This window comes from Gigantopelta aegis, chromosome 10, assembly GCF_016097555.1.
Source record: "Gigantopelta aegis isolate Gae_Host chromosome 10, Gae_host_genome, whole genome shotgun sequence".
In the NCBI taxonomy this organism is placed as follows: Eukaryota; Metazoa; Mollusca; class Gastropoda; order Neomphalida; family Peltospiridae; genus Gigantopelta; species Gigantopelta aegis.
In genome coordinates, this window is record NC_054708.1 from 75,425,799 (window position 1) to 75,450,851 (window position 25,053).

At 36.1% G+C, this 25,053-nt stretch overlaps 1 protein-coding gene across 3 annotated transcripts in view; it reads left to right on the plus strand.

The window, feature by feature from the left end:
• Positions 1–25,053, plus strand: part of LOC121384263 (potassium channel subfamily T member 2-like) — a 169,527-nt gene that overhangs the window by 87,468 nt on the left and 57,006 nt on the right. For all 3 annotated transcript variants that reach the window (XM_041514577.1, XM_041514579.1, XM_041514578.1), the window contains exons 9-13: positions 1,210–1,393; positions 13,379–13,543; positions 14,662–14,798; positions 15,332–15,395; positions 23,349–23,457. In XM_041514577.1, the coding sequence (XP_041370511.1) occupies positions 1,210–1,393; positions 13,379–13,543; positions 14,662–14,798; positions 15,332–15,395; positions 23,349–23,457 (659 nt within the window). The remainder of the gene's footprint in view (positions 1–1,209; positions 1,394–13,378; positions 13,544–14,661; positions 14,799–15,331; positions 15,396–23,348; positions 23,458–25,053) is intronic.

Below are 25,053 nucleotides of genomic sequence, written 5' to 3' on the forward strand. Positions count from 1 at the left end.
AAGATTCACTGTTCAGTTTTTACCTGATTTCCATTTGGAAAATTGTTAAGCCGTTTACCTGAATATCCATATTCTCCCTCTCTCATGACTTGTATGTTATTCCATGCATTCAGGGTTTTTGCTAGGAAATAATGTTTGGGGATGGCATATGGATGTCAGTGTGTGTGTGTGGGGGGGGGGGGGGGTGCATTTGTGGGTGTTCTTAACACAATCTCATTCAACAATAGAAGCCATTTAATTTTATTTTTGATTGTACATTCCTCCTAATGTGTCATTTAAATTACCAGAGACAACCAAAGACCACCAGCTTTTTATTCCAGTCAGGTTTATAAGATCTAAAATACATGCTTACGGTCAATTTCAATCAATTATAGTTATTACAAATTTCAAAAGTTAAATTTTCAATAAATTATGCAAATCATCTGCAATATGTTTGAGGATGGATTCATCCCAACTATACTGACGTCCAAAAGAAACTTTACAGACATAAAAATTGAATAATTTGATAAATATTGTTGACAATTAGAAAGAACTAATTTAGAAACCACCTTACAAACACTATGCATATATATCACTAAGTACTTTGTGACGTTTAGATGTTAAACTTCATGATACTTTCATATCCCACTATAATATTTGTTGGTTTTCTATAATACAGTTTCAAGCCTTGTAAAGTTTCTTTTGGATGTTAAATAACACTTTACCCATTTTATCTTCTGACAGACCATGACTAAAGGCGATGCCACAATACAAGTGCCTCATGTGAGAATAACCGATTGCATAGCAATCAATAAAATCATAATATTTATCTTGTCACAATCGGGTACTCTTGTATGAGGCACTGTATTGTGTAGCATTACGTTAAGAGTTTTGTTATTTTTACTTTTCAGTGCTCATACGAGGCATTCATATCATGTGGTGTTACCTTAAAAGTTGTTCTTTTTTTATCACTTTTCAGTGCTTACACAAGACTCATATTGTCTGGCATCACCTTAAGAGTTTGGGTTTTTTTTACTTTCAGTGCTCATATGAGGCACTCATATCATGTGGTGTCACCTTAAAAGTTGTTCTTTTTTCACTTTTCAGTGCTTATACGAGACTCATATTGTGTGGCATCATCTTAAGATGGTTTTTGTTTTTACTGTTCAGTGCTTATCAAGACACTCATATCTTGTGCCATCACCTTAAGAGTTTTATTTTATTTTCCAGTGCCTGTGGTGTTGAGCACCTGCAGAGAGCGGGGAACCACCATTTTGGCCTGTTTGAGTCTCTGTGGTTCGTTGTGGTGACGTTCTCCACGGTGGGGTATGGCGACATCTACCCCGACATCTGGCCCAGCCAGCTCTTCATGCTTATCATGATCTGCTGTGCCCTCATCATCCTACCTACACAGGTATGTGCTTTAAACTATACCCTCATCATCCTACCTACATAGCTATGTGCTATAAACTATGCCCTCATCATCCTACCTACACAGCTATGTGCTATAAACTATGCCCTCATCATCCTACCTACACAGGTATGTGCTTTAAACTATACCCTCATCATCCTACCTACATAGCTATGTGCTATAAACTATGCCCTCATCATCCTACCTACATAGCTATGTGCTATAAACTATGCCCTCATCATCCTACCTACACAGGTATGTGCTATAAACTATACCCTCATCATCCTACCTACATAGCTATGTGCTATAAACTATGCCCTCATCATCCTACCTACACAGGTATGTGCTTTAAACTATGCCCTCATCATCCTACCTACACAGGTATGTGCTATAAACTATGCCCTCATCATCCTACCTACATAGCTATGTGCTATAAACTATGCCCTCATCATCCTACCTACACAGCTATGTGCTATAAACTATGCCCTCATCATCCTACCTACACAGGTATGTGCTTTAAACTATGCCCTCATCATCCTACCTACACAGGTATGTGCTTTAAACTATGCCCTCATCATCCTACCTACACAGGTATGTGCTTTAAACTATGCCCTCATCATCCTACCTACATAGCTATGTGCTTTAAACTATGCCCTCATCATCCTACCTACACAGGTATGTACTTTAAACTATACCCTCATCATCCTACCTACATAGCTATGTGCTTTAAACTATGCCCTCATCATCCTACCTACACAGGTATGTGCTTTAAACTATGCCCTCATCATCCTACCTACACAGGTATGTGCTTTAAACTATGCCCTCATCATCCTACCTACACAGGTATGTGCTTTAAACTATGCCCTCATCATCCTACCTACACAGGTATGTGCTTTAAACTATGCCCTCATCATCCTACCTACACAGGTATGTGCTTTAAACTATGCCCTCATCATCCTACCTACACAGGTATGTGCTTTAAACTATGCCCTCATCATCCTACCTACACAGGTATGTGCTTTAAACTATGCCCTCATCATCCTACCTACACAGGTATGTGCTTTAAACTATGCCCTCATCATCCTACCTACATAGCTATGTGCTATAAACTATGCCCTCATCATCCTACCTACACAGGTATGTGCTTTAAACTATGCCCTCATCATCCTACCTACACAGGTATGTGCTTTAAACTATACCCTCATCATCCTACCTACATAGCTATGTGCTATAAACTATGCCCTCATCATCCTACCTACACAGATATGTGCTATAAACTATGCCCTCATCATCCTACCTACACAGGTATGTGCTATAAACTACCCTCATCATCATACCTACACAGGTATGTGCTTTAAACTATGATCTGATGTGCCCTCATCATCCTACCTACACAGGTATGTGCATTAAACTATACCCTCATCATCCTACCTACACAGGTATGTGCTTTAAACTATGATCTGCTGTGCCCTCATCATCATACCTACACAGGTATGTGCTTTAAACTATGATCTGCTGTGCCATGTTCATTCAACCTACACAGGTGTGTGCTTAAAACTGTAGGCATGGCAGGGCCTAATTCACAAAGCTGTCTTAAGCAACATCACATCTTCTCTGCAAGTCTTTTTACATTGCGATAGCAAAGTTGTGAAAGTTTGATAAATGAGGCAGGGATGGATTCATTTTAAAAATTACTTTTTCTAATAAGTGCAGTGAACTCTGTCCAAACTAGCATCTTTGTAATCTGTAATTCTGTGTAAACTGACATTATCTCAAAATCCTGTCCAGTGATAATGGCTTGGGTGACATCTGTGTCAATCTTTGCGATGAGTAAAATCAAGACAGGCTGAAGGTCACTCTCCGGAAATGATGCCAGGCGAGCAATCACATGAAGTTTCAAATGAAATTCATTAAAATTTTTATTGCAAGGCGATCAATTTACAGCTCTCCCAAAATGTTTCATGTGAGTGTGGAGAGAAGCGGAAGTGATCACTCACCATTCCTGGTGAAGACTGTGTCACTATTCCTGGTGAAGACTATATCACCATTCCTGGTGAAGACTGTGTCACCATTCCTGGTGAAGACTGTGTCACCATTCCTGGTGAAGATGTGTCACTGTTCCTGGTGAATATCGTGTCACAATTCCTGGTGAAGACCGTGTCACCATTCCTGGTGAAGACCGTGTCACCATTCCTGGTGAAGACTGTGTCACCATTCCTGGTGAAGACTGTGTCTATTGTGGCATTCGGTGTATAACAGCTGTTTTTGGTAGTCCTCCTTGAATCCAATTACATCCATTGTATGTACTTTAAATTGTATCCAGGCCCAGAAAGTTATGTTTAGTATTTAGGCACGACTTCAGTATTTGAGCTGTCTTAGACAGAAATAAATGTGAAAAATGTGAATTGATAATACATGTACATTGATTTTACAATAGGCATTTATGTTCATAAAAATTATCCAAGGGAAAAATAAAAATGTGACACTGTGAACAGTTTAATTAAGTTTTATTTGACTTGGTATCATTAACCAGCCAATCCGTGTTTTATTCTTTTATTCTATTGCTCCTCCAGAAGACTTGACTTCAGCCATTCCATTTCACATAGGTTTTGTCTTTACTGATGTTTTTCAAATCATGCTCTGTCGATCACAGTGCATGGATGGATTATGTAAAATTAATCCTCAGATCAACAGGAATGTCTTTTCTAGTATTAATTATTCTTCAAATGTTTGGTCCCTTAATTTCCATACCAGTACAGTATGGTTTTATAATTACTGTTGGTAGCTGTATATTATAATAGCATGTCACCAGTTCAAAGTTTGAAGTGCACCCAACTAGGGATGGGACAATATTTTTTTTAATTCAGTTGTCTTTAGATACATTCTAGAGGACATAATATATGGATGTCATGTACACTTATTATAGACGTTTAACAGAAAAATACATGTCAAGACATATTTCTATAATGTTTATTATTATTTTAATAATATCAAATCTTTGATGAGAAGTAATTTTTTTTTTTTTAAAGTATGGAATAACTCGAATAAGCACAAATACACAATATATACATGTAGGCCTACTGTTTGTTATTTAACTAAACACATAAAAAGGTATCACTGATTAAAAAATATAAGCAAGCACAAGTAGTACATGCACATAATATATAATAGTGAATTATTTAACTAGTTATCAGTATTATTTTTCATTTGCTCATACTGAAAGTGAAAAAAAAAAAAAACCTGCAAAGATTTATAAAACAGAAAAAACAAAAACAACAGCAAAGTAGTTTGTGTACATTGTAGTTCTGGAACAGCGGATGAATTCGTTCCGATAAAAACTTATGGAAATTAGTGATGTTGAATTGTTTCAATATGATGGAAATTGGATGCCATTTTATAATTCTTGAACATATTGGCAAATTCATCACTGAGGTCAGTCCCTATTTTGGGAGGTTACAGTTTTTATGCTCCCTGCAAAGAAATTTGCGTGTTCTGTGCAGGATCAGAATGGGACCTACCTGTAGGGTCATCATCGCCCATTTCTAATATGTCAGGTGTAAGGAAATCAAGCACTGTGATTGGCCGAACTACTTTACATGTCATTGGGATTATCAGCATGGTGCAGAAACGTTTATACATGTACCATTAAAAAAAAGAGAGAAAAAAAGAAAAGAAATGAACCGTGGCTCACAAATTGAAAATGGTGCACTGAACAATGGGCCTAAAACCATGATTTTCAGTAACATAAATTAATCGTCCTACCCCTACACCCAACTTTTCATTCCACAGTTAATGCTACCAGTTCAACCATGGTGATAAATATATGACAGTGTCTGTTGTCATAAAGTTAACATTGTTTCATCTGCTCTGTAAATTCTTGTAATTTAATTTAAAGTAGTATCATTGTACCAGCTAATATTGTTGTGCTTGAAACATTTGAGGGATCCTAGGATGACAGTTTGTGTGTGGAATTATATTCAAACATGTCATCAACTTGCCTGTTGCCTGTCATTTCAGTTTTAATGATAAAAAAATGTAATGTCTAGTTTTTAGCTTTTATCATGATCACACTCATGTACATGTGTATTACCATAACTAGAAACAATATTAATTAAATGTTTTCCTTCTAATTTGTTATATATTTTAAACAATATGTGACGGATGCTATATTTAAATGTGTCATCTGTCATCCATGCACGTTGATGTGTAGTTGATTTTGTGGCCTTGATGAAGTCAAAAGGTGAGATATATCCTGTATCATATAGATAATACTTCTATAATTTACAATATTAGCATGCAGGCCATAGATTTGTCATTGCCATGTTGTCAGCATGTGTGTAAAGCAAAATGCTGTTAATCAAATGGTCTGCTTGGTTTTGTATTGACTCAGGGTTACTTGTTTTTGTACAGACACTCAACAAATTACTGACTTGATTGTCTTCATCATAGAATGGACTGTTTTATGGTTATATTGATATTTTTTGTTATTGTCAACTGACAGAAACCTTAAGCCTAAGTTCCATTAGCTGCTAATAAAATAACAATATGGTGTTGTAAAAGGCCAAAATAATTATTGGAAAATAATTTATAAGCATGTATTTTAAGAATGTTTTTAAATTATTATTTCTGTCACATATAAAATCATTTAATCTTTCCCATTGACTGAGGAAATCACTGAAAACACAATTACGTTGAAGAATAATCATGTAGTCTGGTTAATTGCACACTACAGTAAAACACCTTAAAACTGGACTATAAACCCATATTTAAAAAAAGCTATAATTTTTCATGGTCCTGTGATTTATCCATCTGTAACACTGAACTTTACAACTACCTGAAACCAGTCTTAACTGAATACAGGACAAATAATCTAGTCTGATATGTTTATTTAATGTAAACTGTAATCCTATGAACTGGATTATATCAGATTAATATCAATCATTAAGGTACCACTATATAAATTGCTCCAAATATTACCTTTATCTGATCATGTGATCAGGGGCCTAATTCACTATTGCAACTTTGTGCTCTCGTAATGATGCACTCTCGTAATGCTGTGCTCTCGTAATGCTGCGCTCTCGTAATGCTGTGCTCTCGTAATGCAATGCAAAAAGACTTGCAAGAATGATGCAGTGTTGTTTAAAGGAGCTAAAGAGAGCTCTGTTAATGAGGCCCCAGGAACTCAGATACACATACCTCGGATCGATGCTTGTCGGTGGACCCTTTGGGTTATTTCTCGCTCCAGCCAGTGCACCATGACTGGTATATCAAAGGCCTTGGTATGTGCTATCCTGTCTGTAGGATGGTGCATATAAAAGATCCCTTGCTGCTAATCGAAAAGAGTAGCCCATCAAGTGGTGACAGTGGGTTTCCTATCTCACTATCTGTGTGGTCCTTAATCATATGTCCGACACCATATAACCGTAAATATAATGTGTTGAGTGCATCATTAAATAAAACATTTCCTTCCTTCCAGATATATATACATGTAGCTAATTCAATGTGTCTATGGGCGGGATGTAGCCCAGTGGTAAAGTGCTCAATTGATGCGCAGTCGGTTTGGGATCGATCCCCGTCAATGGGCCCATTGTGCTATTTCTCACTCCTGCCAGTGCACCATGACTGGTACATCAAAGGCCATGATATGTGCTATCCTGTCTATGGGATGATGCATATAAAAGATACCTTGCTCTCTCAATATCTGTATGGTCCTTAACCATATGTCTGACACCATATAACTGTAAATAAAATGTGTTGAGTGCATCGTTAAATAAAACATGTCTTTCTTTCTTTCAATGTGTGCATGTTCGGGTTAACTGTCAGTTACATGTAATCATGTATTATTGCAGGTAGCTTTTGTTCTGTTGGTAAACAATAATTAAACTTCATTTGACAGCTTTGAAGTTCAAATAAGTGTAGTAAACATGTGCACTGTTTGTCTATATACAATGTAGCTCTGTTGATAGTTTGGTTAAGAGCAAATTAAGAATTGCAGACCCTTCATAAACTTACCACAAGGCCATCAACCAAAAATAAATTTAATTCACTGTGCATACATGCTGCCATTGTTAAATTAACTTTTCTTTAACTTTACAAATGTTATTTAACAATTTAATAAAGAGTATACAGAGTATAATTCTTTGAGGGTTGAAATGTCATAAATAGGCCTATACCATTTTATCCACATTTCAGTGGTAGTAGTAGTCCTAATAGCTGTTGATGCATGGTATTGTGGTCTATTAGAGTGCGCTGTGTGGCCCAATAACTCTCACTTCAGCACTAGAGGTTTCTGTTAGGGTTACCTCACCCTTAGTCCATATCAGTCTAGTCTTTACCCAATGACAAGTCCAGCTTGGGTGTCCCTAACAGAAGCCAAAGCTCCTGCTGACATAGCTCTCTGGGTCACTGAGATACACAAACCCCCTCACCCTATCAAGGAATGGACTATGAAGGGGTGTTTTTGACAGTTCATCACTTTCTTAAATATCACTACAGAACAGAATTATACTACAAAGAATTAAAAACAGAATTATATTATCAGTAAGCCAGATACCTCTCAAAACCATATCTTTTACTTGGTCTGGTGTGTGTCCAGTTTAGATTAGTTTTACTGCATATTTGCATGGCTATAAAAAAAAGTATGCAGTTAAGTAAAAACTTCTGTATTATGGAAAAAATTACCTAATATAGTCAACAATCAAGACATAACCATTAATCTGACTCATTACTATTTTAACAGTACGGTATTAAAGATAATATATATTATAAAAAAAGAAGTAAAGTTTGTTTTATTTAATAATGCCACTAGAACATATTGATTTTTTATCTTATCATCAGCTATTGGATGTCAAACATATGGTCATTCTGAAACTATTTTTAGAGGAAACCTGCAGTTGCCACATAGGCTACTCTTTTATGACAGGCAGCAAGGGATCTTTTATTTGCGCTTCCCACAGGCAGAATAGCACAAACAAGGGCCTTTGTTGAACCAGTTATGGATCACTGGTCAGTGCAAGTGGTTTACACCTACCCATTGATCCTTGCGGGGCACTCACTCAGGGTTTGGAGTCGCTATCTGGATTAAAAATCCCATGCCTCGACTGGGATCTCAACCCAATATCTACCAGACTGTAGACTGATGGCCTAACCACGAGGCCACCTAGGCCGGTAATATATATATTATATTTATTGCTTAATACATGGAATAAACATTTATAAAAAATGGCTTAAATAGTGAATAAACTGGAGTCCAGGACCAATGTCATCTTGACTCTCTTAAATACTAAGTGCCTCTTCACTTAGGTGTCCATTACTCTTTAAGTGTAAAGCTCGAAAAGGTTATTCCCTCAGTTTGTCACATATAAATTCTCCTAAAGTATACCTGGCATTATAGCATAGGTGGGGTAAATTAGAAACATCATCTTTGGATGACACTTGTCTTTCAAGTAATTATATCAAAATGTCCTACTGAGTGTTCCAGGGGGAGGTAACTGTGGTGATTTACACCACAATTATTCCCAAGTGTTCCTCCGATAAATGCCCACCATTTTGCTTTAACACCTCTTCAAGCTCTTTCAAATGACTCAAACTGATCAAATGCATTGTTGTGTAATGGCCACTCGTGAGTGTATAATACCCACAGTAAGGCATTTAGACTGTTGCTAAATACAGTAAGTGTTGATGGAGGGAAAAGCTTTCTTTCATGGCCAAGCACATTTTTATCAGGTTTATACACTTCTGATGTATACTGGACAAAACACAGACATTTCCATCTGGTTTATACACCTCTGATGTATACTGGACAAAACAGACATTTCCATCAGGTTTATGCACTTCTGATGTATACTGGACAAAACACAGACATTTCAATCAAGTTTATATACTTCTGATGTGTATTTGGATAAAGCACAGACAATTCCATCAGGTTTATGCACTTCTGATGTATACTGGACAAAACACAGACATTTCCATCAGGTTTATACACTTCTGATGTATGCTGGACAACACAGACATTTTCATCGGGTTTATACACTTCTTATGTATGCTGGACAAAACAGACATTTTCATCAGGTTTATACACTTCTGGTGTATGCTGGGCAACACAGAACTTTCCATCAGATTTATACACTTCTTGGCCCGGTAACACAAAGCACTCGTAACACTGCTGTGTTTTGCTGTGTTTGTCCAGTCACACATTATGTATGGTGTACATCTGATGTAAGTGTTACATATGCTTTATGTTACCAGGCCCTGGTGTATACTGGACAAAACACAGACATTTCCATCAGATTTATACACTTCTGATGTGTACTGAACAAAACACAGACATTTTCATCAGGTTTATACACTTCTGATGTGTACTGGACAAAACACAGACATTTTCATCAGGTTTATATACACTTCTGATGTGCATTGGATAAACACAGACATTTTCATCCGGTTTATGCACTTCTGATGTATACTGGATAAAAGACAGACATTTCCATCAGGTTTATACACCTCTGATGTATGCTGGACAACACAGACATTCTCATCAGATTTGTACACCAATTCTGATGTGTATTGGATAAAACACAGACATTTTCATCAGGTTTATACACCTCTGATGTATGCTGGACAACACAGACATTCTCATCAGATTTGTACACCAATTCTGATGTGTATTGGATAAAACACAGACATTTTCATCAGGTTTATACACCTCTGATGTATGCTGGACAACACAGACATTGTCATCAGATTTGTACACCAATTCTGATGTGTACTGGATAAAACACAGACATTTTCATCAGGTTTATACACCTCTGATGTGTACTGGATAAAACACATACATTTTCATCAGGTTTATACACCTCTGATGTGTAATGGATAAAACACAGACATTTTCATCAGGTTTATACACCTCTGATGTGTAATGGATAAAACACAGACATTTTTATCAGGTTTATACACCTCTGATGTGTACTGGACAAAACACAGACATTTTCATCAGATTTATACACCTCTAACGTGTACTGGATAAAACACAGACATTTTTATCAGGTTTATACACCTCTGATGTATGCTGGATAAAACACAGACATTTTTATTAGGTTTATACACCTCTGATGTATGCTGGACAACATAGACATTCTCATCAGATTTGTACACCAATTCTGATGTATACTGGACAAAACACAGACATTCTCATCAGGTTTATACACCTCTGATGTATACTGGACAAAACACAGACATTCTCATCAGGTTTATACACCTCTGATGTGTACTGGATAAAACACAGACATTCTCATCAGATTTGTACACCAATTCTGATGTGTACAGGATAAAACACAGACATTTTCATCAGGTTATACACCTCTGATGTGTACTGAATAAAACACAGACATTCTTATCAGATTTATACACCTCTGATGTGTACTGGATAAAACACAGACATTCTCAACAGGTTTATACACCTCTGATGTATGCTGGACAACACAGACATTTTCATCAGATTTGTACACCAATTCTGATGTGTACTGGATAAAACACAGACATTCTCATCAGATTTATACACCTCTGATGTGTACTGGATAAAACACAGACATTCTCTACAGGTTTATACACCTCTGATGTATGCTGGACAACACAGACATTCTTATCAGATTTGTACACCAATTCTGATGTGTACAGGATAAAACACAGACATTTTCATCAGGTTTATACACTTCTGATGTGTACTGGATAAAAACACAGACATTCTCATCAGGTTTATACACTTCTGATGTGTACTGGATAAAACACAGACATTCTCATCAGGTTTATACACTTCTGATGTGTACAGGATAAAACACAGACATTTTCATCAGGTTTATACACCTCTGATGTGTACTGGATAAAAACACAGACATTCTCATCAGGTTTATACACCTCTGATGTGTACTGGATAAAACACAGACATTCTCATCAGATTTGTACACCAACTCTGATGTGTACTGGATAAAACACAGACATTTTCATCAGGTTTATACACCTCTGATGTGTACTGGATAAAACACAGACATTCTCATCAGGTTTACACACCTCTGATGCATGCTGGACAACACAGACATTCTCATCAGATTTGTAGACCAATTCTGATGTGTACTGGATAAAACACAGACATTGTCATCAGGTTTATACACCTCTGGTGTGTACTGGACAAAACAAACACCTGTAAACACCTTTAAATTTGGGCAGTGTTTAACAGTTGTAGGGCTTGCCTATAGTGCTTGGAGCGTAGGACTGAACTGTCTTTGTATGGCTCAACTGATTAATTTACAAATAATCAAACATTGTAACATCACTAATTATAATCGAACATTGGAACATCACTAAAGAAACCTATTTATATGTTACACTATGAACATAAATATAGGTGAGTTTTAAGATAATCATTACAAAGCCCAGAAAATATGGCCTCTGGTGATGTTAAGAATAAACTGAAAAAACCCCCAGTAGAATAAGCTCAAGGATGTTGAAAGTGTTCTTTGTTTGTCCTCATTTAAAATAATTGTGTCTCCTTCACAACTGTGGCTGTCAATTAATTCTTCAAATGGACTGACTGTAGCTATTAAAAGGAGAAAAAACCATGGCAGCATTTCTAGAAGTATATGGTCATTAAATATTTTATAATTTACATATATATTTTTTAAAATCTAGAATTGTTAAAAACATCCATTTTAATACTAGTATTAGTAATAAATAGTTACTTTTTATACACTCATTTTTGATGGGTTGTATTAGGGTATGGCATTGCTGTGTACCAATACTATGTCACCACGACCTACTTTTCATGCATTACTGCAGATCTAAAAGAAAATACTTTTCCAGGCCATATAATCTTACTTATCAATTCATATAAAATCATCAAACATTGCATGCAAGTATATCTTGTTATTCAGTATTTCACTTCACAAAATATGTTCTATTTTCAGTTATTTAGATAAACAGCGTCCCTTTTGTTTATTGTAAATTCTTCCAAATTATCCATTTAAATTACTAGAGATTTCCGAAGACACCAATCAATATCATTTCATCAACACTTGTATTGAAAATCAACTTTTGTTTTATCAATTCCATATAAATTGATTTTGATCTGATTTATAAGGCTTAAAACTCAGTGATACAAATACATGGTCTAGCAGTCATGCAAGCAACATCCTAAAGGCTATGGGTTCGAATCTCTGCCTAGATGGTAGGATGGTTGATTTAACTGAGATATGTGGCCAAGACTGCATACATGAACTGTAATTATTATTAAGCACAGAAATCAAAGTTAGAATGAATGATGGATGGACTGATAGATGAATGGTTAGATAAATGTGTGGGTGAGCAAGTGAATGAATGAATAAATAATGAATCGATGGATGAATGAATGATGTTTGATACTCCAGCATCATAATTCCATGACTGTTGAAAAATTAAATAAATACTGTATGATCTATTTCCATCTTAAATCGCTGAGGTTTGAGTTGACATTCACAGTCCTAAATATTGGAAGACAGTCATTTCTAAGGTCCTATCTCATGGGACTAGTACAAAAGAAGCAAATAAGACATATTTTGTCCAGTTGGTTTTCAGTTTAAGTAGTTTTCATATACATGGTTGGAAGTTCAAATAACACATTTTGACCAATTGTTTTTCAGTGGAAGCCATTATCACATATATGGTTTGAAGGTCAAATAACATATTTTGACAAATTATTTTTTAGTTTAAGCAGTTATCATATATATGGTTGGAAAGACCAATAACATATTTTGACCAATTGTTTTTCAGTTGAGCAGTTGTCACATACATGGTTCAATTGACAAATAACACATATTTTGACTAAGTGTTTTTCAGTTTGAGCAGTTGGCTTACTCAAAGCTGGAATGACAGATAAATACATATTTTTGTCAATTGTTTTTCAGTTTTTGAACATTTGGTTGGAAGGACAAATAGCATATTTTTTTACCATTTGTTTTTCAGTTTGAACAGCTGGCGTACACATGGCTGGAGCGACAGAAGATGGGTGGGTCGTACAGCAGCCACCGAGCCCAGACGGAGCGCCATGTGGTGGTGTGTACTACCACGCTGCAGTCAGAGACATTCCTCGACTTCCTCAATGAATTCTACGCACACCCTATGTTACAGGTATAACCACGCACACCCTATGTTACAGGTATAACCACGCACACCCTATGTTACAGGTATAACCACACACACCCTATGTTACAGGTATAACCACGCACACCCTATGTTACAGGTATAACCACGCGCACCCTATGTTACAGGTATAATCACACACACCCTATGTCACAGGTATATAACCTTTGCGATTGTGTGCATGTGTGGATGGATATGTGTCTGCATATAACAAATGTCTCAAGGCCGAATTTACAAAGCCTGTTTATGTCTTAAACATATGTAACTATATACATTTACATTTTAAGAAAAACAGGCTCCGTAAATTCGGCCCTCTCTGTTTAAGTCTGTGTTTTTGTTTCTCTGTCTGTCTGTCTGTCTTTTCATCTGTTGAGCATGTCAAATCGGTCTTTATTTGTCTTTTGGTCTCTGTGTTTGTATTTGTCCCTGTACCTGTCTCTGTCTGTCTCTGTGTCTCCTTTAACTGTCCCTTTGTCTGTCTCTCTGTTTGTCACTGTGGCTATATTTGTCTTTCATTTTAACAATATTTTGTTCACAGTATACACAGCAAAAAAGCACTACTCTGTCAGAACTTCTAGTCCATAACCCTACAGGGCAATATAGAATTGCTGTATAACGATCATTAATTGACACTAAATATATTGAAATTTCCATTTTATTGCAGTGTTTGTTCTCTAGAGAAATTAATTTAAAATGAGTGAAACAGGAATGATAGAGGATAAATAAAAATTACCAATTTGAAAAAGCAGGTTGCCAGTCAGACTGAAGGTCATATTTTTTAACTCTGCTGTCAGAATTTTTTGCTCTCATTTGACAAGTGAACAAGTATTTTCTGCAACCCTATATATGCAAAGATTATATTAAATTAATGACTTTCCTTTAGGATTATTTTTACCTCTTTCTATCTGTCTCTGTGTCTCCTCTATCTGTCTCTCTGTCTCTTTATTGTCTGTCTCTCTGTTTGCTACTCTGTCCATCTGTCTTTTATTTTAAAAATATTTTGTTATCAACCGTCAGATTTTTGCTCTCATTTGACAAGCAAACAAGTACGTTTTGCAGTGCTATATATGCGAAGACTATATTAAATTAATGACATTGTTTTATAGGATTACTTTGTGGTTCTGCTGTCGCCATGTGAGCTGGACTCTAACATGAAGATGTTGCTGCAGGTTCCACTGTGGGCACAGCGAGTGATCTATGTTCAGGGGTCCGCCTTAAAGTATTCTGATTTGGCACGATGCAGGTTTGTCTTAAAGTTAAAAGTTCTTTGCTTTAAAGCCACCACTAGAGCACATTGATTTTATTAATGATTGGCTATTGGACGTCAAACATTTCCTCTGGTGACTACGTGTCAGAATTACCAAATGTTTGACATCCAATAGCCAACGATTAATTAAGCGATGTGCTCTAGTTATGTAGTTAAACAAAACAAATATTTATTTCTATACATATTTACTTCTATACTCCAATACATAATTGTAGTGCCCTTTATGTTTCTGTTTAAAATACTTAAAACATATTGCATAGTATTTCTGTCTAAACTTAGTTTTTTGCCTGAAAGAGTATAAAACTCTTATTATAATGCGCAGTCATGTAGGATAGGAAAAGTATAAGTGGGGTGGTGGAAATTTCAGTCTGAGACTAACTGAATTTAATTTTTTGTAATTCATTTTTTTATAACATGCACAAAGATTATCATCTATGGATGCAATGCAACTATCAGCAACACTTGAGACATTTAATTTCACAGAATTCTTCTCTTTTTTTTGTTTTCAGAATGCAGGATGCTCTTGCCTGTTTTATTCTGTCGGCCAGAAACTACCAAGATAGAACAGCAGCTGTAAGTTATTAGACTAAATGCAAATGAGCCAACAGCCATTTAAAAAACTGATTTTTAGTGACAGTTGAAATATTGGATAAGTCTGTGTTCAGCATCCTAGCCTCAAGCATTTTAAGGGCTTGATTGATGTTCAGATATTAACTTCCTTCATGCAAGACAAAACACAAAAACAATTTCTGTGTGTACTCGGTGATTCAACAAATACTTCTCGAATTTTTCATTTAATTTCATTTTTTATTATATTAGTGTGCTTATATTTAATTAAAGTTGAAGCATGCTGTCCTGGGCACATAGGCCAGCTGTTTGGACTGTTGTATTACAAGAGATGACAAGCCAAACTGGTTGTACACTTGTTAGAAAAATGACTAGAGCACTATAAGATATATATATATTTTTTTTTTAATATAGTTAATTTTGGAGAAAATTCATGTAATAGGAGGAATGGAAAGCTAAATAATTTAAGTAAATAAAACTGCTTTATATTCAAATTTTTCTGACTATTTAAAATGTTAACATGAGTTAATCTGAAAAGCATAACAATCAATATAATCAGACCTGGTGCAGTGTTAGCCCTTGGAATTTATATTAGTTGTCGTCAATGACAGAAAAGCTGGTAGAATTGTCTTACATATCCCCAGTGAGCTGTTAAAATGTACTCATAGTTTCAGCAATCACAGATTCTATGCACCTTAAAACTAATGGCTTAATGTCTAACCCACCAACAAGAAATATCTTTCCGCTTTAGGGACTTTTGTGATCTTCTATTTCCATGTTTATATTCATCTGAGACTCACGAGTGTTGTTTTGGTTATCCAACCTATCTGTCTAGGACAGAGAATGATAGTTAATTGTTAGTGGTCAGTGAGAGATAAGTGAGTGAAACATCTTGACAGCAAACCATCATAATTCGCTCTCGGTAAAAGCTGGTATCAGGAAGCATGCATTACCAAGATTGCTAGAAATATGGGGTTGTTTTTAAGCCAGGCCTACATGTACGTCCAGCCAGCCATTTCTCACTAAACATTTGGGCATGTTCCTGAAATGATCATTCAGTTTAATGTGTGGCATAAAAACCAGTCTGGCAAGCATTAGTGATAAACGGCTGGCTGAACTTAGACCTGGTTACAGTAAAATCTGTGATGTACACAGACTAATCGATGGAGATACTTGGTGAGACATCTGAAAAGATGAACATGCTTCAGCTTCCCCGATCCATCACCGATCTGTAGCTTGTTTGTCACATATCACTGTAACTGTGACCTGCCTTGGTGGTGTCGTGGTTAGGCCATCGGTCTACAGGCTGGTAGGTACTGGGTTCGGATCCCAGTCGAGGCATGGGATGTTTTAATCCATATACCAACTCCAAACCCTGAGTGAGTAGCCTATGTGGCAACAGCAGTTTCCTCTAAAAAAACAGTGTCAGAATGACCATATGTTTGATGTCCAATAGCCAATGATAAGATAAAAAATCAATGTGCCCTAGTGGCATCATTAAATAAAACAAACTGTTTTCTTTCTTTTTTGTAACTGTGATCCCATAGTATTATCCTTTGAGCTGTACCAGTCTATATCAGTCTGCATTGATTGGTGATGTATTATGGATCATGTGAAAACCAGGCTTTAGAGACTTTTTTTATGTCAGTTTTTCTGTCCAATTTACCTGTATGTATGCCTTCACTGCTTAAATGAGTAATTAAATTTCACTCTGTAGGCAGTAGTTGAGAGTGAACCAAGTACCTATTAACTGCTATGCCACAAGTGCTTGTCTTGTACTATTCACTATCATATCAGCCTTTGCTTTGCTAGTCTAGCCACATCAGAATTTGGCATATAGCATTACAAATTTTAAAGTATGTATTATTGTGTACATCCATCCATGTATCCATCAATGCATCTATCCATCCATCCATCCGTCCATCCATCTGTCCGTATGTCTGTCTGTCCATCCATCTGTCCATCCGTTTGACAAAAAGTCTTCAAAGGAAGCTTGCTACCTTTTTCCATTAGCAGCAAGGAATCTTTTATATCCAGTTTTACAGTCAGAACAGCACATACCATGGCTTTTTGATATACTAGACATGGGACACTATTTGAGATGGAGGAAAAAAAACATAAATCGGAGAATGGGTCCACCAAGGAGATTCGATCTTATGACCTGTGCACCTCAGCCAAGCTCTCTACCAGCTGAGATAAACCCTGCCCCCGCTGAAGTTACAATTGTTCCATGTTGTCTGCTTCACTATGTGAAGAAACCCACTGACTTGTACGAAGCAACAACAGAAGATGTTTGTATAAGACATATGGTCATTGCAGTGTTAATTAGGAGAAATTGATTTCTCTGTAAACTCGCTAAAGGAAAACAAAGTAATTCTCTTAGATAGCTTGGACACGAAGGTGTATTGTGTTATCAAATGAAGCACTGCTATTCAAGTGCTGCGTCCATTAAGGCTGGTAAGTTAGTGCAACCTTGTCTTTGATAGAACTCTGGTGAAATCGGCGCAGTTAAAGCACTCACCTGAAGCTAAGCCAAATCCAGATAAACAGTATGTACAATAATATAAAAGGATAAATTAAAAAAGTACAGTAATCAAAAGGTTAAATGGAAAAAGAAAAAAAGAAATTTTTGATTTAATGACACTCAACACATATTAAAGGTTATGTGGTGTCAAGACACATACACACACACAACATACACACACACACACACACACAACATACACACACAACATACACACACATGCATACATGCACACACACACATAACACACACACATAACACACACACAACACAATATTCACAACACAACACACATAAACACACAACACACAACTTACACACATGCACACACAACACAAACACATACACACACACACACAACACACACACAACACACATACACACACACAACACACACACATACACACACACACACCACACAAGTTTGTTTTATTTTTAAAAAAAAATGTTTATTTAACGACACACTCAACACATTTTATTTACGGTTTTATGGCATCAGACATATGGTTAAGGACCACACAGATTTTGAGAGGAAACCCGCTGTCACCACTTCATGGGCTACTCTTTCCGATTAGCAGCAAGGGATCTTTTATTTGCGCTTCCCACAGGCAGGATAGCACAAACCATGGCCTTTGTTGAACCAGTTATGGATCACTGGTCGGTGCAAGTGGTTTTCATCTACCCACTGAGCCTTGCGGAGCACTCACTCAGGGTTTGGAGTCGGTATCTGGATTAAAAATCCCATGCCTCGACTGGGATCCGAACCCAGTACCTACCAGCATGTAGACCGATGGCCTAACCACAATGCCACCGAGGCCGGTCACATGGTTGAGGACCACACAGATAATGAAAGAGGAAACCTGCTGCTATGGGTTACTTTTTTTTGATTAGTAGCAAGGGATCTTTTATATGCACCATCCCACATGGACAAGAACAATTGTGCATCAGAAAATGAATGAATGAATGAATGTTTTAGCACACCCGAGTGAGATCAAGTGTGCATCATATATATGTCCAATCCTTATAAAGGTTAGGTTAAAAAACAAACATTACCAGTCACTCCTAAATGACATTTCAATTTGTCTTTTCTGTATTGTAAGACTAGGGTTCTCAATGCTGTTGTTTTCAAATGTATTTGTAAAGAAAGTTAAGAGGACTATCAATGATTTGTTGATAACTTGATGAAGACATTTGTAACCATGTTCTAGTGATACAACACTGTGTGCTGTTTCCTTGGTGACCTGAGTGTATAGAAATCCAATACACATGCTGTTACACTCTGTAAAGATCAAGAGCAGAGAAAAACCCAACATCAGTCAATATTGATTAAATTCGTAAAATGTCCTTTGAGATACCTTTATCGTAAAAACTAAAGATTTTGCAATTCAGATCCATTTAATGCAAGGACTGTGATAAAATTACATGAATAAAACTTTGAGTGGCAATGCGTTTATGGACTAGAAGCTGTCAGTCAAATTGATTTATGGAAAATATGCTTCATCTTAGTGTAGTTTATTACAACTTACGTGTATTGTATTTCTGATAAGTGTTTTATCAGCATTCACCATAAGTGTCTTGAAAATTGTTGTTAACCTTTAGAAATTATCTGGAACATTAAATGGATATTGTTCTAGTAATATTGAATAACTTCAGTATTACACTCCTGGTATACATTATTTAAAACACATGTACATGTAGGTGACATTTGAAGGACTATATATTGTACACTTTGATTAAAAGAAACAAGGTGTAGCTTAGTGGTAGAGAATTACACACATGGAGTGCAGTAGGTTGTAGGATTGATCACCCTCAGTTGACTCAGGTTTATTTTCCAATCCCAACCAGTACCTCACAACTGGTCTATGGGAAAGTTCATATACGAGAACCCTTTCTGCTTTTTGATAGATATGTAGCCCATGTCAAGATAGCATATCTCTCTGTCTCTGTCTGTCTCTCTCTCTCTCTCTCTCTCTCTCTCTCTCTCTCTCTCTCTCTCTCTCTCTCTCTCTCTCTCTCTCTCTCTCTCTCTCTCTCTCTCTCTCTTATCTTCTCTCTCACCCCCCACTCTAGCTCACAATCTTATGTCATAATAATCATATGTTAAATACCAAATAGTAGAAGTGTAAAATGTGCTGAAGTATTGTTAAACAAATATCCCTTTCCTTTGATGCAAATAGGTGTGGTATTCAGTTATTCATTTGTTATTTCTATTTCCGTTTTCATTTTTAACTTCTCTAGCAAATCTAAGTGCATTAGATGGGTATTAAATGTGTTATTAATAGTAATTGTAGTCTGATATGCACTGATTTATTTCAAGGAATCACTAACTGAAAGATATGTTTAATAACACCCCAGCACATTTTTCATCAGTGGCTATTAAGTGTCTATAATATAATAAATGTGATACTTGATATAGAGAGTGAGAGAAAAAATAAAACCTGTTACCATTACATACATAGGCTACTTTTAACAGCTCACGTGGGGTATGTCATAAAAACTTATTAACTGACATGACAACACATATGCCGACCTTTGATAAATCAGTCATGGAGCACTGGTTGTAATGCCAGCAGTATATAGCAGTATACCAAATAGCATCTCACTGGACAAAAGTCGAAGAGCACCTAATAACTTTTAATAGCACAGTTAAAACTACCAGTCATGCCATTGTGATAGATGTGACAGTACTCGTTGTCATGAATTTAGTTTCATCATTTGAACTATAGTGTCAATGTACCAACTGCATGTGTCGTGTCCTACTAAAAACCTAGATGACAATTTTTGTGTAGAATAATGAGCTCAATTAAAGATGCTTCCCATTTTGCCTGAAACTAGCACCACAACCCTAATTTTGTTTGATTTATTTAAAGGTGGCCTATGGTAGTATTTATATCCATGGTGTATATGTTGGTTGAAATGTTACATGTAGCAGTTGTAGCCACATATGTTACTATTGTCATCTGTGGGATTTGATTTGGTGGTATACACCCTAATGAGAAATTATTCATTAACTTCACAGAGGACATTCATTCCTGTAACACAATGCACTGCAGATGAACTCTCCTACACTGGGTGGCATCCTATTAAAAAATCACTAACAGTGATGTACCTTTCACAAATGACTACATTTTAAAATAAGGACACTGGTTATGAGCGCTGATGTACATGCATGGCTCAACCTGGGTGGTGTTTAACCTGGTGTGTCATGACTCCCATTATGAGATATAATGAACCTGTCGTCACACCACCGGAAACACCGTCTAATGAGCTACTGTATTTTTCTTCAGTAATTGGGTTCATTGTTCTTTAGAGGGACGTGTTCTGATATAGCATGATCATTGAAGAAAATTGTATTTGATTCACCATACAATCAGTTTAAAATTGTCCTTCACCCACCCCCACTCCCACCCTCCCAACTAAAAGTACTAAAATATAGTACTCGCCTCGGTGGCGCAGTGGTTAAGCCATCGGACTACAGGCTGGTAGGTACAGGGTTTGCATCCGGGAACCGGCTCCCACCCAGAGCAAGTACTTAATGGCTCAGTGGGTAGGTGTAAGGCCACTACACCTTCTTCTCTCTCACTAACCACTAACCAACTAACAACTAACCTACTGTGCTGGACACACAGTCCAGATAGCTGAGGTGTGTGTCCAGGACAGAGTGCTTGAACCTTAATTGGATATAAGCACGAAAATAAGTTGAAATATATAAAACAATGTTTATAATTGGCTACAAAAATTAACACTTTCTTGGTCATGATTACTGTAGTGTACTTATACAATTATCAGTTATTCATTCAGTTCTTGACTTGGAATTATGTGGAGGACAAAGTTGACAATGAATGACATTCTTTTTAAAAAGTGAATAACAGTAATTATCAGTTATTCATTCAGTTCTTGACTTGGAATTATTTAGAGGACAAAGTTAACAATGAATGACATTCTTTTTAAAAAGTGAATAACAGTAAATGCATTTTTTTTTAAATTTTTATATTAGTACAACATGTATTTGATTCATGAATGGCATACTGCAACGTCTTTGATTATACTGCTTTTCAGAAATTGTTTATTATAATCTAAAATGACCCAATATTTTACTAAATTAAGAAAACAAACACTTTTTTTACATGATGTATGGATGATCTGTTATTTGTTTTGGATATGTTGTTGCAATATAAGCAGAACATTATTTATATGACTAAAATGGCATTAACAGCTTGTGACAATCATTACAGTGGCAAGCATGACAATGATGTTATACAATGTAATAGCAGAACTGTGACCATAGGACAAAGGAGGTTGTTATAATGAGGTCTGCATGACTGTATATTACACACTCAGAAAACAATTCATACGACTAGATATATACAGAAACAACTACATGTATACTGAGAGAAAGAAATAAGGGTCTACTTGGTATTGTAGACCAAGTTTAGTGTCGTTTACTTCCTGACACTATGGATGAGGGTATTGGTTGCAGCCCATTTCTTTATATTTCAAAATTTCAGGCGAGGGATAAATCACTTTGCTCACAAGCTGTAGGCATTTAAAGTGATTTGCATTCAGTTGGAAAAACCTTGAGTAAAGCTTGCACATATTGACAAAAATAAGTTTTGAATAGCGCACATTGAACAATCATTGAATAAGTGCAGTGATATTCAAATACTAATGTCAGGTGGGCTTAATTAGCAGGTTTTATTAAAAAACCAGTGAGAGGCGAGCTGTTACGATATTTTTAGATGAACAATAAATAGACATCCACATACCAGATGTTTATTGCATGAGTTTATAGTGTGCAAGAATATTATACCACAAGATCGTGTAGCGGTCGATTGGTATAGATCTTGTGCACTATAAATGAGTGCAATAAATAAAACTGAAAAACAACTGGTATGTGGTTCTGTATTTATTACATACCACCTTTCTATATTATGATTAGCAAAAGTTTCATTAAATAACACAACTTACTTCGTCTGGAAAGTAGGTTGATCTTTATGGAATTGACAGAATCTTGAGTGTCTTGGCTAGGAACCTGACGTCATTCCTGGATGAGGACATGACATTGTTGAGTGAACACGTATTATATATTAATCATGCAAAATGTTATATTACACATATGTTCAATAAAAGATATTTTATTGCATCGTCAGAATTGTCTTTATTACTGTTGTAAGATTAATGGGTATGTAATAAAAAATGCTTCTGAGATAAAATTAAGGTGTGCTTAGGGGGTGCAAGCACAACCGTGCTCCTCAGATATGAAGAACTGCAGTCACTATTTACTGTTAGTGTTGGTGTGATCCCAATTATTTCTCCCAATCGGTATATTTAGTTAAGAAATTAGGTTTTAGTTTTTAAAAATGTCTTTGTCTCTGTGTTATATTTCTTTGTTGTATTATTAAAAAATTTTAATGACTGATGTTTGTTTATTTCAGGATCAGCACACAATCATGAGGGCCTGGGCAGTAAAAGATTTTGCTCCAAACTGTCCCCTTTATGTTCAAATATTCCGACCAGAAAATAAATTCCATGTGAAATATGCAGGTACCCACATGTTTATATGATCTTTTCATGTTGTTCTTCTGTGACCTATTTCACTAAACATCATTAGTTTACATCTGCTACAAGCAGTTATACCGATTGTGCATTTGCACATGTTTGGCATCAATTTCATGCAGAAAATTACATCATTACTGAAGTTGGAATATTTTAAAGACAAATGAAAATGAAATATGTGTTCTTCTAACTATATTTGTTGAACTATAATAGTAATACGAATTATGGTTTAGTCGTAGATTTATGTTTACATGCAAAACTAGGCTTATTATGTTTTGTGAAATTGGGCCCTGCATGTGCAAACAGACATGTTTAAGGACGATAAAAAAAAGAAAAGTTTTTTGTTTAACGACACCACTAGAGCACATTGATTTATTAATAATCTGCTATTGAATGTCCAACATTGGTGATTTTGACATTTAGACAGAGAGGAAACCCGCTACAATATTCCATTAGTAATAGCAAGGGATCTTTTATATGCACCATCCCACAAACAGGACAGCACATACCATAGCCTTTGATATACCAGAGAAATAGCCTAATGGGTAAACATATACTTAACCAAAAAGCTTGAGCAATTTTTGGTTTATGATTAGAACATCAAAATTACATACCATAATGTGATCAAACTTGCTAGTATGTTGGTAGCATACTACCTCCCGCTGTGTATAATGAAAAGAATGTTATTTGTCATATCGCAAGCCTCAATGCGTACTGCACGTTCAAATGCTTTGTGCTCATGATAGCGCAGTTGCATGCACATTATGGATGGATGGAAACATCATTTCCATGCAGTGGACTGACAGTATCCAAAAACTATACAAAGAATTTCTCATGTTAAAGGGACATTCCAGAGTTTGCTGCAATTTTTAAGATGTTATAGACTAACAAAGACTTTTTAACGATTGTAATTATATATCAAATATATTTTTCTGCATAAAATATTAGTGGCTGTATATTAAACATGTTTCTGATCGTTTTAATATTTGTACTAGGTTAAATTTCATTTAATTTCCTTTTTTTCCCCCGTACGTATGAAATTATTACAAATATTAAGACGACTAGAAACACATTGAATATACAGACACTGATATTTTAAATAAGAAAATATATTTAATATGTATGTTTAATCATAGAAATATTTTATTAGTTGAAAACATCTTACAATGCTGCAAACTCAGGAATGTCCCTTTAACATGGGTCGCCGTCCAGGCTTAAACGAAAACCAATGTTACGAAGCAATGGGAAAGCTTAACAGTGGACAACACATACATGACGTTGCACAGTACTTTCATGTTCATGACAATACCATATCACATCTCCAACAACACGTACATCAAACTGGGCAGGTGCAAGACTGACCATGTTCTCGTAGACCATGATCAATGACTCCAAGGGAAGATCGATATTTGGTGACGTCATCTCGACGTCACACATTTGAAAGTGCACCTCAGTTAGCCCGCACTATGCAACAGACCTAAGGCACTAGAGTTCATGCACAAACTGTCCATAACTGTCTCCATGCTGCTCAGTTATGTGCAGCACATTCAGGAATATTTGAGAATGGCCCGAATACATCAACAT